Source organism: Dermacentor variabilis, chromosome 1, assembly GCF_050947875.1.
Source record: "Dermacentor variabilis isolate Ectoservices chromosome 1, ASM5094787v1, whole genome shotgun sequence".
Lineage (NCBI taxonomy): Eukaryota > Metazoa > Arthropoda > Arachnida > Ixodida > Ixodidae > Dermacentor > Dermacentor variabilis.
Genome location: NC_134568.1, coordinates 195,918,364 through 195,933,816, shown reverse-complemented (window position 1 = coordinate 195,933,816; position 15,453 = coordinate 195,918,364). Strand labels below are relative to the sequence as shown.

The 15,453-nt window shown below is 43.9% G+C and overlaps 1 protein-coding gene across 1 annotated transcript in view; it reads right to left on the bottom strand.

Annotated features, from left to right (window-relative positions):
- The window catches only part of LOC142590435 (PRELI domain containing protein 3B-like), a 59,095-nt gene that overhangs the window by 11,599 nt on the left and 32,043 nt on the right, over window positions 1–15,453 (bottom strand). Inside the window, exon 5 of the mRNA XM_075702542.1 lies at window positions 9,528–9,630. Within this exon, the coding sequence (XP_075558657.1) occupies window positions 9,528–9,630 (103 nt within the window). The remainder of the gene's footprint in view (window positions 1–9,527; window positions 9,631–15,453) is intronic.

Sequence of the window (15,453 nt, the reverse complement as noted above, 5' to 3'; positions counted from 1 at the left end):
AGACAGCAAGAGAGATGTACTTCCGTTTCGTCTGCTTGTTCCCACGTCGTGCAGTTGACTGCGCAAACACCGAAACTGTTATTTTCTACCTCGTTTTAGCATGTGATCATGCTCTGCGATCCGCTTGTGTCTGCCTCAGTATTCGTGCAGCACTGACTCATACCGATAGCCAGGTGTCCTCATGCACAGCATGCAAAATCGTGCGCTGCACAAAACAAGACAATCACAACAGCGTGCGTGCGACCTCATCAGTGGAAGTGCGCTGCACCGCAAAAAAGCGAAAAAAAAAATGAAGGTGGGGCCCGTGACATATCCATCATGCAATCCATGAGCTCCGATATGGGAGAACGCAGGGAAGGAATTTCACTTGCGGAGGCTAGACAAGGCAAGTGGAGAAAGCGTCAAATTTGCACCTGTAAAGCCATTATTGCACTTATCGCCGCACATAACACCGCATTGGCTGTGTGCCTTCATAACCGTGCAGTCACCATCTATGATCGCGTCAATAGCCACAGCTATCATCCACAGCGGTTGTGGCAAACACTATACCGCTTCATTTAGACTCAGTGCACGTGTCTGCCCTGTGCCTTCAGAACTGCAAGGCCACCGTCCATGATCGCACCGATAGCGTCCGCGTTTCTTCCACAGCAGTTGCAGCAAACAGTAGTTTTGTTTTGACTCGGTGCGCATGTCGCCTGCGTGCCTTCAAAACTGCATAGTCGCCATTTATGATTGCATCGATAGTGACCACGCCTTCATCTGCAGTTGCTGCAGTAAATGGTAGTTTCCTTTTGATTCTGTGCATGTGTCAGCCACGTGCCTCCAGAACCGCAAGGTTGCTGTCCATGATCTCTTCAATAGCAGCCACGGTTTCATCTGCAGCGGCTGCGGCAAAGAGCAGTTTCCTTTTGACTCTGTGAAAAGCTGTCGAGGATGACGCACATTCTACATTGCAATGGACAGAGGATCTGTTGGCAACCAGTTCGCTGGCAAAAAAAAAAAAAATAATAAATAAATAAATAACTGAGGTGTGCGCATGGTAGTGAAAAGAGTGTCTCAGATGAAGATGCGTGTCATGGCTGTGCTGTGAAGGAAGTCATGATGCCTTCTCTACTGCGAGTGCTAATCAGTCACGAATGACGAGAATTGCAGCTTCTACACTGCTTTTGCGCAAAAGAGATACAATTTGTAATTAATTCAGTAGAAGTGTGACGTAGTAAGCATTTATTTCTTTTCTTGACACCCTTGATAGTTTGACATTCTGTTAAATTCTTAGATTTTCTTAGGGCTAATGAAATCCAAATTAACAAGGTTTTACTGTAGTAGTATCTCCAAACATCATCGCTCGTTAATACCGCCCTACGTGTGCTTCCTGTTTGTGGCCAATGAAGCACAAATGGCAACTATAACACACCGCTTTCATTATGTTCTGTGAAATTTAATTCTGCATGCTTCCTTTCTTGTCGCAAACATAGGGGCATGCTATATTATTTTTTTCATAGATCAGCAGCATGTTACATTCAAGTGCACTTATATATTCTCACTATAAATCCATGAAAATCAGGTAGATACGGTTATTTGCAAGAATAAAGAGACGCTTGTAAGAAGTAACTAAGAGTGAAATGATTGACAGGCTGGGCACAAGACGCGTCAGCTCGTCATTTGTCAGGTTATCGGGAAAACAACTCGCATTCTCTCAGGCCGATTTCAGAGTATTCAAAGCCATGGCTGTGCGACACGCACACTTCCTGTGAATTCGTGTGGACAGTCAACGACCAATTTTTCGGACTCGAAATTTTTCAGACATGCCCAATAATTTAGATGCCTTCAAGGCACCGCACTGACCCATAGGGCTAACGTATAAGAACACCTGAAATTTTGGACATTGAAACCCTTCACCGTCCGATTTATCAGTCTTTTTGCCATCGCTGTATGTTTGAAACATCATTAATTGAATCCACCACTGATACCATTTTGATTACCTCACAGCCTCGAACTAATGCTCTTACACGACACCCCATTGGTAGCCGTAGCCACCACTGCACATATGCTAGGCCTAGCTGCTTCGACGTTCACTACCACCAAGCTTCCCGTTGTTTACTGCTGTGTTTTTCATTGCAAGAATTCACTGCAGTAAGCAATGGCACCGACACCGCCTTTGTCATCTTTGTCGATGGTTTTGAAGCGTGGAAAGCACGGCATGGGTCAAGCGTTGCATAATGACGGGTCGCAAAAGTCAGCTTCGTTGCAATACAGCGAGCGGTGTTAGGCGGTGAAAAATATGCGATGTGTTGCGTGAAGCATACCAAAAGTAGCAAGGGTTGACTGTCACGGAACCCAGTTTGTATTCCTTAATTATACAAGCGTGCCCCTACCCTCTCCCGTCACATTATGAGCACAGAAACACCTAATGGAGTACTGGCGGGCCCTCAGAGGTGTTTCGGATGTTTCTATGGTAATTAGAGCCCTTGGGGGCAAAAAAAGGCCTGCATTCATTTTTTTCGACTGCATCATTTTTCGCTCATTGTCACGGCCATATTTTATATTCTAAATATATTTTATTTTTTGCACTTTAAGAAATTTCGTGTGACCTTGAAGAATTGTTGACTGAAGTGATGGCCTTATATGAGAATTTAAAAGACCTCATAGTAGGAGACAATTCAATTCCACAGCCCGAGTCCCTCCCACCACCAAGAATCTGGCGTCTCTTGACGGTGTAATCTTCCTTCGTGCAATTGTCGTATACTTTGCTATTACTAATACTGCTTCGCCTTTCAGGCAAAACTGCAGCCTCTCTATGTACCTTTTTTTCTTTCTGTGAGTCTGAGTATAAGCGCTCCTGCGCATAACTGCTGTTGATTCTGATTTCGAGTGAATCCGGCATGGCCTTATTTCGGTTACTGAGTGCATTATACAGGGCGCCCCAACTATCATGCACCAAGGCTTAAAAAAAAGAGCAGTTGCGTTACTCGAAGAAAACCTAGTGCATATTGTTTCCAGTACAGTGGAGTAGCCGCCAATAATTATTTCGTTCCTGAAATTTAATTGGACAATTGCAATTAATTATCTAATTTGAGAAGTACTGTCCTAATTATCAAAGTGTCAATGAGGCATCTGTAGTCACCCCAGACACCCCCAAATGACATCTAACTGCTGTGTTTTCAGCGACGTACTAATTGGGTGCAATTTTTCCGACTAGCAAACAAACCTCACGAAATATTAAAAATACCATGTGACTGCGCTCCCACCCACATTATAAAGCCGAGTGCTCAAATAAGTTGATTGAAAGCAACTGCACTGCCTGTTATTGCCTGTGAAAACCCAAAGAGACAGCGCATCACCTTAATAATAATACGGAAGGAGCACCAATAGCAAGTTTCACAGCTTTGCAGCTATTCCTTCCTCTCCACGTCACCTTATTATCCATCTCTCAAGGCCGACTGATCCCACTGATAACAAAAGCCCCTTGATAATGCAGCCGAAGCGCTGCTCTAACCATGCACGAGGAAATAAAGAGAGAAGGCAGGGCTGTTAACCAGAAATGCATCTGGTTAGCTACACTACTCTAGGGGAAAGGAAAGAGGGTACAGAAAGAGAGGGAGAGAAGGGGCCGGAAAGCAGCGGGGAGCTCGCGCATGCACGTGGAGGGCCTGAGCAAGACAAAGACGTTCACATAGGCCAGTCGCCCCCAATAAAGACAAAAGTGCGACGAGCGATGGAGATGGTCAAGTAGCACCTGCACAGACAACGCATGAAACGTGAAAAGCACTCTAATAGACATAACATGTTTAAAACTCCCGGCTTTACTTGCACCGCATCGACAGAGTGCGCGCACAGCTATATTTCGTGCCAGAAATTTGGTTTGGACCAAAGCCAAATTAAAGTGATGGTTTTAGTTTTCATGAGAGTGTATACCGTATTTACACGATTGTAAGTCGACCCCTTTCTTTAAATTTGAAAGTCTGAAGTTGGGGGGTCGACTTACAATCGAAACCGAAACATGGCCCCGCCAAAAAAAAAAGCGATACCAACGGGAGCTACAATGTAGTTACAATTTTATGTTTGCTCTATGGCCCTACCCTTATCTTTTCGCTATCCCACGTGTTTGTTCGCTTTTCGGAAGGGTTTTTCAACATTTTTGAGAGCTTTACATTGAATGCAACACTCATGGGGGGGGGGGGGGGGGTCGATAGTTGATGGAAGCGCCGCTGTTCCCATTTGCGGCGGCATTCTCAGAACAGCGGCGCTTGCGGGGAGTATCGGTAGTTCATGGAAGAGCAGACACCGCTCGCGGGTTTCTTTCTCTGTTAAAAGGCATTGGTATTGGTTTGACCAACTTTTTGACGCGTTCCACTTGACTGCCGGCTACGTGCTACTTCTATGCTTCCCCAGTCGTCATGAGTGCTCCAGGCTCACTAATCGTTCGGCACTCGCTCACAGCAGCGTTCAAGAGGGCTGCCATCCTTTGCGCCGAAGAAACAAATCACTGCGCAGCCGGCCGCAATTTCGATGTTTCTGAACGGGTGGCGCGAGAGTGGCGACTGCAGCGAAGCGAAATGTGACGGCAAGTGAGAAATTTCCCACGTGCCGAAGTCTGGACGCTTTCCGGAGCTGTAGGCTAAGCTTGCGGCGTACGTCGCTGAAATGCGTGATCGGTCCCTGCCAGTGAATTGCGACGTGGTCATGAAACAAGCCCGGACCTTCGCCTTAATTTTAAGGTTCTGCTCCGCCGTGAGTACAACAAATGGCTGGCGGCAGAAGACTGCGAAATTACGCCAACCGGACCTGTCAAAAGAGCCTCTCTGACGGCTGCGTGTGGTTGGGTGCATTTGGCGTGTACTGCTGTTCTGCAAGATGTCCTGGTGCGGTGGTTTGCCAAATTTGAAATTTCGCTGGACCACGATGCGCTGTGGGACAGCAGCAACGATGACGATGGCAGCACTAGTGAAGTCGAGTAGTCCAGTGACCATGTCGGCTACTAATAAATTTTCGTTATCGAATGCGCCCTCGGGTATGCTCGCTCATTTCTTTTTTTTTTTCCCGGTCACGCGATATGGGGGGGTCGACTTACATTCGAGTCGACTTACAATCGTGTAAATACGGTACCTGCTGCAAAAACACATTTATGGTGTCAAATAAAAGCGGAATAAACAGACCGCAAAGCGACCCATGTGATAAGAAAAGGCAAAACCGATACGTTCAAGAAAGTAAATTGTGTGCTGGTGCTCCATCTTGCTGATACCACAGAACTGGAATACGTGACAGCGGGACTTTGCTGAGAAACTCATCCACCACTCCAAGGATTTCGTCCACATAATGCCGTCCAGTCAGTGTGTCATCAAAGAAAATGGGACAGATTAAAGCACCAGTGTAAATTCCACACCCCACATTGAACGACCACTGGTACTGGTGCCGTTTGCGCTTTACCCAGTGTGCATTGTAGTCACTCCAATAGTGTGCATTATGCAAGTTTACCTTGATGTTTCTGTGAAAATTGACTTCATCTCTGCACATGATGTTGCTCAAAAAGTCCGGTGAGTCATCAGCTATTGTGAGGACCCAATTCAAGAAATCTAGAAGATTCAACAGGTCTTGATCTTCCAAGCATTGGTGCTGGTTAAGGTGATATGGGTGAAAGGCTATCGCTTAGAATCCTGCAACTGATGACTTGGAAATTGGTACCTGGGTGGCCACGTCCTGCACGCTAGCATGAGGGTTTAAGGCCATAAATACTAGAACATCCGTGCGTAGGCTAGGAATCAGATGGAGTTCTACACCGCTGTTTCTTGAAGCTGCCGGTCTGTCTCAGATTTTCATCATTTCTGATGATAGTCAACACGTTTGGTCTACCGCCACACTTCCATGACTGATATATATTTGCAACCTTCCTCTTCTTGTCATTTGCAGCTCCCAAGGCAAGGGTCATTTTTACCTTCTGCTCATTAGAGAAAGACATGGGGACCGGCACGAAACAAAATGCACCTCTAAGCATTTGCACTGACACTGTCAATTCCCTTTTGTGCCGATAGGTTTTGTGGCAAAAAAATATTGTGCAAATCCCACACACTGTGGGAATCGATGACAGCGAAGCTTTCCGTGCTGGATGCTTTGATTGATAATTAGCAGTGATGTTTATGGTTAAGCTTAACTTCTTCAACGTTTAGTCTAACATGAGAGCGGTGAGTAGACGTTAACCGTTACCTTGCGGGCACCAGTACTGTTTGTCTGTGCAGTACACAGAACCCACAGGGAGAGGTGTTTGCTTGAGGTGTTGTGCGCCATATTTCACAACCTCTGAGAGGGTTGAGCATCAACATTTCCTCACATGGCACATCACATTGTGGCAGAAGTATTAAACTGGAATTGGATTATGGGGCTGTATGTGCCAAAACCCCTCAGATTATCAGGCAAGCCGTAGTGGTGGACTCCGGATTAATTTTGACACCGTGATGTTTCTTAAGGTGTCCCAAAATCTAAGAACATATGCGTTTTCTATTTCGTCCCTGTCGAAATGCGGCTGCTGTGATTGGGATCAAATCAGCGACCTCTAGCAATGCCACAGCCGTAAAGCTAACGCGGCGGACACAGAAGTGTTGACTTGACAGTCGACCGCTTCCGTAGTGTCTCCTGGACCTTGCGTTGCGCTTTAATGCAGCTCTGCTTCTGCACGCCCTGCGTAAGTTGCCCGCTTGACATATTTGCATGGCGTTTATTTTTCAGAAATAGCAGCAACATACTGTACCGAGCCTTGAAGTTAAGCTTATCCTGTTTATCCACAACCGCTGTCGTATAGTAGTAGTAGGGTTTCCTTGCCTTCTGAGGTAACCTTCATCACCCCTCCCCTGTACGGTAACTGCCTCTTCTCCCTCTCCTTCTCCTCTGTACAGTTCTATCTGCGTCCCCTCTGGCCTCGCAGGATAGTAGAAAGGGAAGCGCTGCAGTTACTGCAATGCTTCTGAGGGGAGTCATGGATAATTACAGCTGTCAAGAGACTAATGTAGCGATGGTCAGGGAGCTCCAGAGGGCATTGTACACATTCGATGTGGTGGGGTGAAAATGAGTTTACAGCAGCAGCCACAGCAGCGGCCACAGCAGTCACAGCAGTCACAGCAGCACCAGTGGGAAAGTCGAAGGAAGAGGCAAAGAAAGCCTCGCTTTAAAAAAGAACCATTTGTGCACTTTATCTACGCTAAGACAACAGCTACCACAGCCTGTTTCCAAATGCAACATGTTACTTCGGCTGAAGCGTGGCAGATAAGGCACTAGCTCGATCACGATCTTTTACAGCGAATCTGTATATAGCTAGCCGATTCGTCCGTCCGTCTGTCGCCTGTACGCTGAAAACTCTTTCGGCGCAATCCCATGTGAATGCATGAAATAAAAAAAAAAAAAACGAGAGAGGCCCGCGATTGGCTGCACCAGTAGTGACGTCACTGCTCTCCGTCGCAGCCAAGCAGGTGTGCTGCAGTTTCTCCCTGGCTCAGAAATGGGCAGGCCACACATCATACGTACTCCTGAGGAGCAGGCAGCTTTCGATCAGCAATGCCACAAGCAGAACTGAGAACGTGCTCATTTACACCGCCCTGATGCTGCAACCCGCGCACAAGAACAGGCTCGTGCAGTCAAGCGCAAGCAACAACTGCGTACCAAGGATCCGGCATCCTACCAAGCTGTCGTTTAATGAACCATCAGGATTAATCCAGTCATAAACACCGGGGCGGCACGTTTCAGCTTCACTGGTTAACCGTCTGTACGGAGTGCTTGGACAGTGATTTTGTTGTTATTTCCTTCATTTCATACTGGCTAACTCAGAAGGAGCCTGTTAGAGGGTGCTGCATTATGATGCGGCTGAGAGCGCAGTCATGTGGCATCCGCCATATTTCTCAGGGTTTATTTATCAGTCGGAAAAAATTAGTACACAATTAGTATGTCGTTGGAAATACCGCAGTTAGATGTCTCTTGGCTGTGTCTACAAATGCTCATTGACACCGACAATTATGATAGTATGTCTTGAGTTAATTACAATTACCTTTATCTTCCTATCTACCTCTAATCTCAGTAACGAAAAAATTACTGGCAGCTACTCCACTGTACTGGAAACAATATGCTTTGAGTAAAGCACTGCTTGTTTTTCAATCTTGGTGCATGATAGTTAATTAAGGCACCCTGTATATACTTATGACCTCTGCATGCAAGTGACGATATTTCCAGCTCTAATAAATGTTGTAAATCATTAGAAGTGCTTTTTAATGAGTCGTTAGCTTTGCTTACTGGAAAGAGAAGCTATACTGAGACAAATATAATTCACGTGCATTTCACATGCCGTTGATAAAAGACTGCCCAAGGGGTCACTAAAGTCTACAGGTTTTTTTTCAGGGTCGAAAAAGCATGCAAAGCATATTGAAGTGAGGTGAACATACAGCAACATATTCATTGTCTAGGCATTAGCTATCTGAACATTTAGAAATAATTGTTAATTGGCTGCCTCCTTCTCTTCAAAAATATAATAAACTTTGTGCTGTGCATATATTAAATATATTTATACATGCATGGTGTTTACAGTGGAAATTTAAAACAACGTTGAAGAGAGAAAATACGGATGATGCAGCCACTGCTGGTACTTCTAATACACTTGCTCTCCCATTGTCAGGATTTGCAGAAATAAAGCAAAGCTTGAATTAAAATCCTTGCAAGTCCGCGCCAACAAGTGATGCAGTAAGCTATTAGCCACAATAAAATTTTAAGTGAAAACGTTGAGCTAAGTCAAAAGGAACCTCAAATGATGTGGGTGGCAAAACTCTGGCAATGACATGTTGGGGGGAATGGGGGAATAGTTGGCGCCTGTGGCCACGGCCCTTAGTGTTTTTGAAAAATCAGACAGACTGCATATATTACCTCCCCTGCATCAAAGAAAATTTGTTAAAGGAAAGGTTAGCATTTGTGTGTCTCACTTCCTCTGTCCATCCCTCATGTTTGTGCTATTACTCTGGTCTTCACATAGATGTCTCTTTTCCCGTCAATTGAGAATTTCGAGTGCTAGCTATAACATTTAGTGACAGTTAATTGTGAGCTTTCTTCAGAGTCAAAATATGCTGGCAGCTGAAGATAGGCCAAACTAAGTGTTGAAATCTCATAAATTACATGGTGGTGGTGCTATTTCTTGGCAGAGAATGATACCACAACATTGGTACCAAACCTCTGCATAATGATGGTGGTGCATTGCAGACAACCACATCAAGTTGTTATAGCTTGCAGCTCACAAGGGACTACAAAATGAAAGTGCAGCCCATGTAAGTGCAGCATGGGCAATGTCTTATACTTCCACTTATACATGACACACAAAAAACTTGTCTCCTGGAAAAGATTAACAAGGCAACATCCTTCAGCACCAGACCTTTCCACACTTTCACTAAAATGTGTTACAGGGCGTTTATGATTTCAGTGACAATATTTAAGTGCATGAAAAAGCTGGAAATGCAGAATTAATTCAAGAGCTCAACAAAAAAATAAAAATGAGAATTTTTCACCTTTCCCGCATTTGAAGAGATTGCTTTGGCTACGAAGTCTTCCAAGTAGCTGCTCAAAGGCACGCCCCTGATTGTGATGACTGCTTCTTGTGTCATCAATGTACTGGAAGAAAACACAAAATGAATAAGCCATTTGGAATCTGAATAGCCTTTCAGCTGTCAGTCACAAGTATAGCTTATTGAAAATTCTGAATTATCTTCCCATTTACAAAAATGCACATGGTAGATTTATAATTTGCTCTGTTTGTGCTGTCATTAGTTTGAGACAACATTCTGCACACCATGTTTGATGCTTGCGGTACTGCACCAACCACAAACTTTCACTTAAGCATTTGAATTGCATGTTTTAGACTTGATTATGGTAGTGACAAGGAGAGCAGAAGCAGCAGTACTACAAGACCACACCATACTCTATGATGCTTTGCAATAATATAGGTATAAGTAAATGTGCAAAACAATCTCCGGTCTGCATTAACCTCTCCAAGTGACAATGACAGTATCATTCAATTAACTACACCCAGTTCAACAAGACCTCTACAAGTATAGCATTTCATGATTTGCAGTCACAAGCTGGATAACTGGATATTTACACTACGTGAAACTGCACTTAGCCATATGGTGCTAACTACCATTCTACCAAGGAATGTTCGCTGACTTAGTTACCAGTTGAATTTAACATTCTTCAGAATAACAAAAGTATCATGGCCATATGTGTAGGCTGAAAATACAGTATTCAGTTGAAAGGTACAATTATGCAATGGAAATGAACTGCTTTGGGTCCAAGCCGCAGAACTCAAGCACAGCAACTTAAGGGAGCAACTTCAGCTCCTGTACAACATCAGAAAGCAATTAGCACTGATACTATTAAGTAGAAACATTCACCTACAATCCCATGGTATTACACAGGGCACCATACTAAAGACGAAAGACCAAGTGAGTGGACACATGAACAGTAAGAGGGGAAGCAGAGGCAGGCATTGAAGACAAAAAGGAAACTGATCCTGACTAGGACAAAGAAGGTCCACAAAAGACTCCAAGAAAAAGCAACAAGGGCCCAGGAGAAGTGGCCATTCACAATAAGAAAGCAGGTGGACCTGGTGACCAGCACAGAATGCAGCAAAATGCCGTCACATACTTGCACTACCGCTACACTAGCAGAGAGCCCCTTTTCATTGCTGTTATATTTACTTCAGTACTTTAGCTCTCAGTATTGGAAGCTGCATGCCCTTTGGTAAAGTACTCTTCAATGGAGCATTAATTTCTTCTTTAGTTCAATAGTTTGTTATCCCCTTCTGTGAAATGCTCAGTTGCCTCTCCTGTTTCATCCATAACTAAATATTTACGTATTTGAAGGAACTTCTTAATCTCATCTTCTCTCTCTCCCTTTTGTAGCCTTGGCAGAGGCCATGTTTAGATAATGGGCACAATATGCACGGAAGGAGCAAAGTAAGCAATTCGAATATGCCTGCCTGAAATGTTACCTCAGAATCTTAGATGCAGCCCTAGCCTACCAGGCCGCCTGGACCACTTTCCAAAAATCAGCAAATCTAAGGGTAAATGAAGTTTCATTCAATGGCCAATGACTAGGACCTTCCATGAAGCAGATGGTTCCAGCACGAAGGCATCGATACTGCTTCCTTTGACTTGACTGTGCTGCTTTTCCTTCTAGTGATGATACAGGAAGCCACACCTAAGAATCAAACAGTGAGAAGGCAGGCTTGGATGATGGCAGAAAAGGTAATGGTTGTAAGCAGGCAACTGACCATTCTTTCCCTTATCGCCCAGAAAACTAAGTTTTGAACTTCATTCCGCAGGCATGGTGTTCACAGCTGTTTAGATCAAGAGGTAGGGTACAAATCTAATTGCTTGCCTCATATTATCCATAAAAATGAAAATGCCATTCCATAGGCACTTCAGGACGCCAACACCTGTGGCAGACCACTGAAGTGCGCCTGTTTACTATGACGAAGGGGAGGTAGGTAGGTAGTGTTACAAATTCAGATTTGAAGCAGCTGCCCTCCAGTGCAAGACGATACTCTGTTGCAGATCACTTTATACATGCCACATGAATTCAACATACCATATTTTCCACAGTATAAGACATGTTCTTTTCCAAAATGTTCGGTGGTGCATCTTATATAATGGTGCATCTTATGTACATGCTATAAAAACATGTGCAATGGGGCAATCAATATGCAAATTGTTTTTTTTAAGAGTGCGAGAAACTGCACAGTGGCATTCCCAAAAAACCAATCTTGTTTTAACAGTCGAACAACCGTGGCAACAGATATAACCTTCTAGAGCTGGCCATATAGCCCGTGAGGCAACTGCAGTAAAGGCCACCATTGTGGCCGCTGTGATTCGAGGTGATGTGTAGTAGTAGGCTGTCACAGGTTAGCCTTTCTTTTTCATAAGAAAGAAGGTGAAACCCATAGAAATTATGCAATAAATAACGAAAAGGCACTGCAATTTTTCATTGTTACGCTGTGGCACCTAACATCTGTCCATCAAAAAAAGCACCACTTGGTTATCGTCATCATCAGTTGCCTGTGCGAGAAGCCTCAGCTACCATGGTCTCAGAAGTCTACCAGTAGTAGCTGCAGTGCTCACGGCAGCCATTTCGCTTTTAATGCAATAGCGTTAAGGAGCCCGTGTCGCAGAAAATCCGGTGTTGGCATTGGACATCGTTTCGGTGAAGAGATTTTCGAACTACGCAAACCCAGGCCCTCCATGTGACGCAAGGAATTTAGTGAACTAATTGAATTTCTTAAGCTAAAATACGTGTAAAAATCATAAACTATTACTTACACACAACCTACAGACAGATAGCTCATGGAATGTAATTTGACTTTACGAGAAAACATAATTCTGTTACGCAAAAACTCAAAGAAACCCCTTTTCCAGCGTTTCTACCATTCACAAACCAGCCGTGTAAAAATCATAAACTATAACTTACACACAACCTACAGACATGATAGCTCTTGGAATGTAATTTGACTATACGAGAAAACATAATTCTGTTACGCAAAAACTCAAAGAAACCCCTTTTCCAGCGTTTCTACCATTCACAAACCAGCCGCAGCGTCTGCCAATTGCGGGCACCAGCGCGCGGGTGCCTCGGGGGCCATGGAGCGGCGCCCCCAGTTCCTTGCAATACCTCCAGCTGGCACTTACCTCCGTCGCATTGCGACCCTCGCAAGAGGCCGTGTTTCTACCAGAAAGCCCACCTTCGCGCATAGCGTTCGCAGCCACATTTCCCGATAAACATTACGGTTACATAGGCTCCAGTTGCCGGGAGACATCAGAAGCAGTCAGGGATCCTTGAATGCTATCATGTTCCACTCTTAAAGGCGAAGCTTAAGCGTGCTCAAAATTTTTGTATGTATAATTTTTGTATGCATATGTTCAGGCATGATGTGATCATTGTTTGTGTGGTTGTCCTGGGCGTTCCACGCCAACGACAAGCTTATGTCGTATAGAAGTTTTTCAGAGGCCAACAACAGTAACCTAGTGACGCTGCCGGCCAAAGTGGCTGAACATTTAGACAATGCATTGGAGGATGAGGCCTTCGATGGCTTTGAGTGAAGTGAAATAAAAGTCAGTTTTCTGGGACTTTGAGGAGTGTTGGTTTAAGTTTTATTCTGCTAGAATTTGCAGCTCTTAAAACTTCCGTTTAGAGGAATTTAGCAGCCTGAAATGGGTGAGTACTACATTTTACAAAGAGTGTACAAGTGTGCATAATCACGTTTCATCAAGTCGACTGAGTTAGAATAGGTGGACCTTATATGCCAATTTTTTATGCGAAAGTCGTGAAAAGTAAGAGATGCGTCCAACACAAAGGTGCAATTTATAGAAAAGAAAACACAGTAAGTTCACACTACAACAACCTTCAATGCACAGATTCCTACCGGCATCACATTCTGCCCAACCTGACAAGCTAACATTCCCACTGAAGTGCTGCTGTAGTGTTAAACAATTCAATTACATTTAGATTCGAAATATTGTAAAAGGAAATGTTTTATATATAACTAGTCACTATAAATGGCTTTGAGCTCAATATAGCTTTCCTTTCTGTTCTTTCAAAGGTTGTTTCTGAATAGAAGCATGTGAATTATTTTTAAAATAGTTCGAGCAATTATTTACATTAGTTAGTTACAACTGGATTTCCATTTCTTACACGGCCTTAAAAGTGAAAATTTTCTGCGCTATTTACCACTGCTTGCTATAACAGAAACAAAGTTCAATGAGCAAATTATGGACACTTCTTCAATAGCGAAGATGGAAAGTGATTTAAAGGGACACTAAAGGCAAATTAAGTCAATGGTATCTGTTAAAATGCCCTTCCAGAAACCTCACAGCACTTGTTTCACGTCAAGAAAATACTTAGTTTAGGAGAAAATTGCATCTGAAGGCTCCGTGTACCTAATTGTAAATCGCCTGCTGCCAAGCAGAAAGTGGTGACGTTGCATATGCCATCAACACTCTTTACTAACATCGGTGAGTAAAAACGCGCCCACCAGATGGCACATTTTTTGCGCAAAATGCAAACGCATGGCCATGGAGAAACAGAGTTAGGACAGAGCGTTGGAGTTGCCACTGCTGCTGCTCTTGTGACATGGGCCATTTGGGCAGCTCCCGCGACATCACATGGACGTGGGATTCTCTGCTACTTGCAGCCTGTGTGAGTTTTGCGAGGCAGCAAAACTAGTGCAACACTATGTCATAAAACTACTGGAAGGCGAAAACGAAACCTTTTGACTGCCTGCATCATTTTCAAATGTAGTGACATTGAGTTTTTTTTTTTTTTTTAATCAAATGGAAATGTACAAGTAGCATTTTCTTCCATCTTACAATACAATGCAATTATAGTTTTATTACAAATCGTTGAGTACTAGTGACAGAATTATAATAAGGAGTGCCTACATCATCATGTCAAGAAAAGACTTAGCTTAAGAGAAAATTGCACCTGAATGGTCTACATACCTTTAGCGCAATTCAAATTGCCCGCCTCCTACAAGGGAGTGGTGATGTTGCATCTGCCATCACTGCCCTTTACTGCCGTCAGTGAGTAAAGCGGTGCCTGACAGACAGCGCTACAGTTATCTGCACAAAACGCAAACACGTGGCCATGGAGATACCAAGCCAAGATAGAGTGCTGGATTCGCCGCTGCAACTGCTCTTGGTTAAGCAGTGTGGAGCGTTCGGGAAACCCGCGATTCCACATAGACGTGCAATTCTCTGCTACTTGCAGTTTGTGCGAGTGAGAGTCAGTAAAACCAGTGCAGCACTATGCCATAACAAAACTACTGAAACGCGAAAGCACGGGCAGTGCAGAGTGGAGAAAATGAAACCTTTTGACCACCCGCGTCGCTGTGAAGGATAACTTCAAAGAGTTCCTTTTTTCAAATAGAATCAAATAGAAATGGACAAGCAGCATTTTCTTTTGTCTTATAAGGCAATACAATGATCTTTTTATTAGGAGTGGTTGAGTACTACTGAGAGAATTACAGTGAGGAGTGCCTTCCACATCAGCCTGGTACTGGAATGTCCCAGGGAAGTCTGTGTCCTGCATTTACCTCAATTTTCCTGCTACTAAAGCTCTGTTCTCGATAATATTGACGACTTGGACAGTCTCAAGCACTAATCTATCCCTTTAGCTTGACTTAATGTTTGCCTTTAGTGTCTCTTAAACTTTTTATTTTAAATAAAACAAACCTAATCAAAATCGGTGCCGAGGTTGCCGAGAAAAATGCTGTCTATGTTCCGGTCATTAAGATAGAAGTTCCCAAGCTAAAGCTTCCTCTTAAATGACTCCTCCCTGCAGGACAGCAACTGTCATTCAATTTCAGGACTCATGAAGTGTGAATGTCAGGAAGCAACAGCCTGGAGAACTGAGCAATTCCTTCTTATGATGCTTCAGCATTAA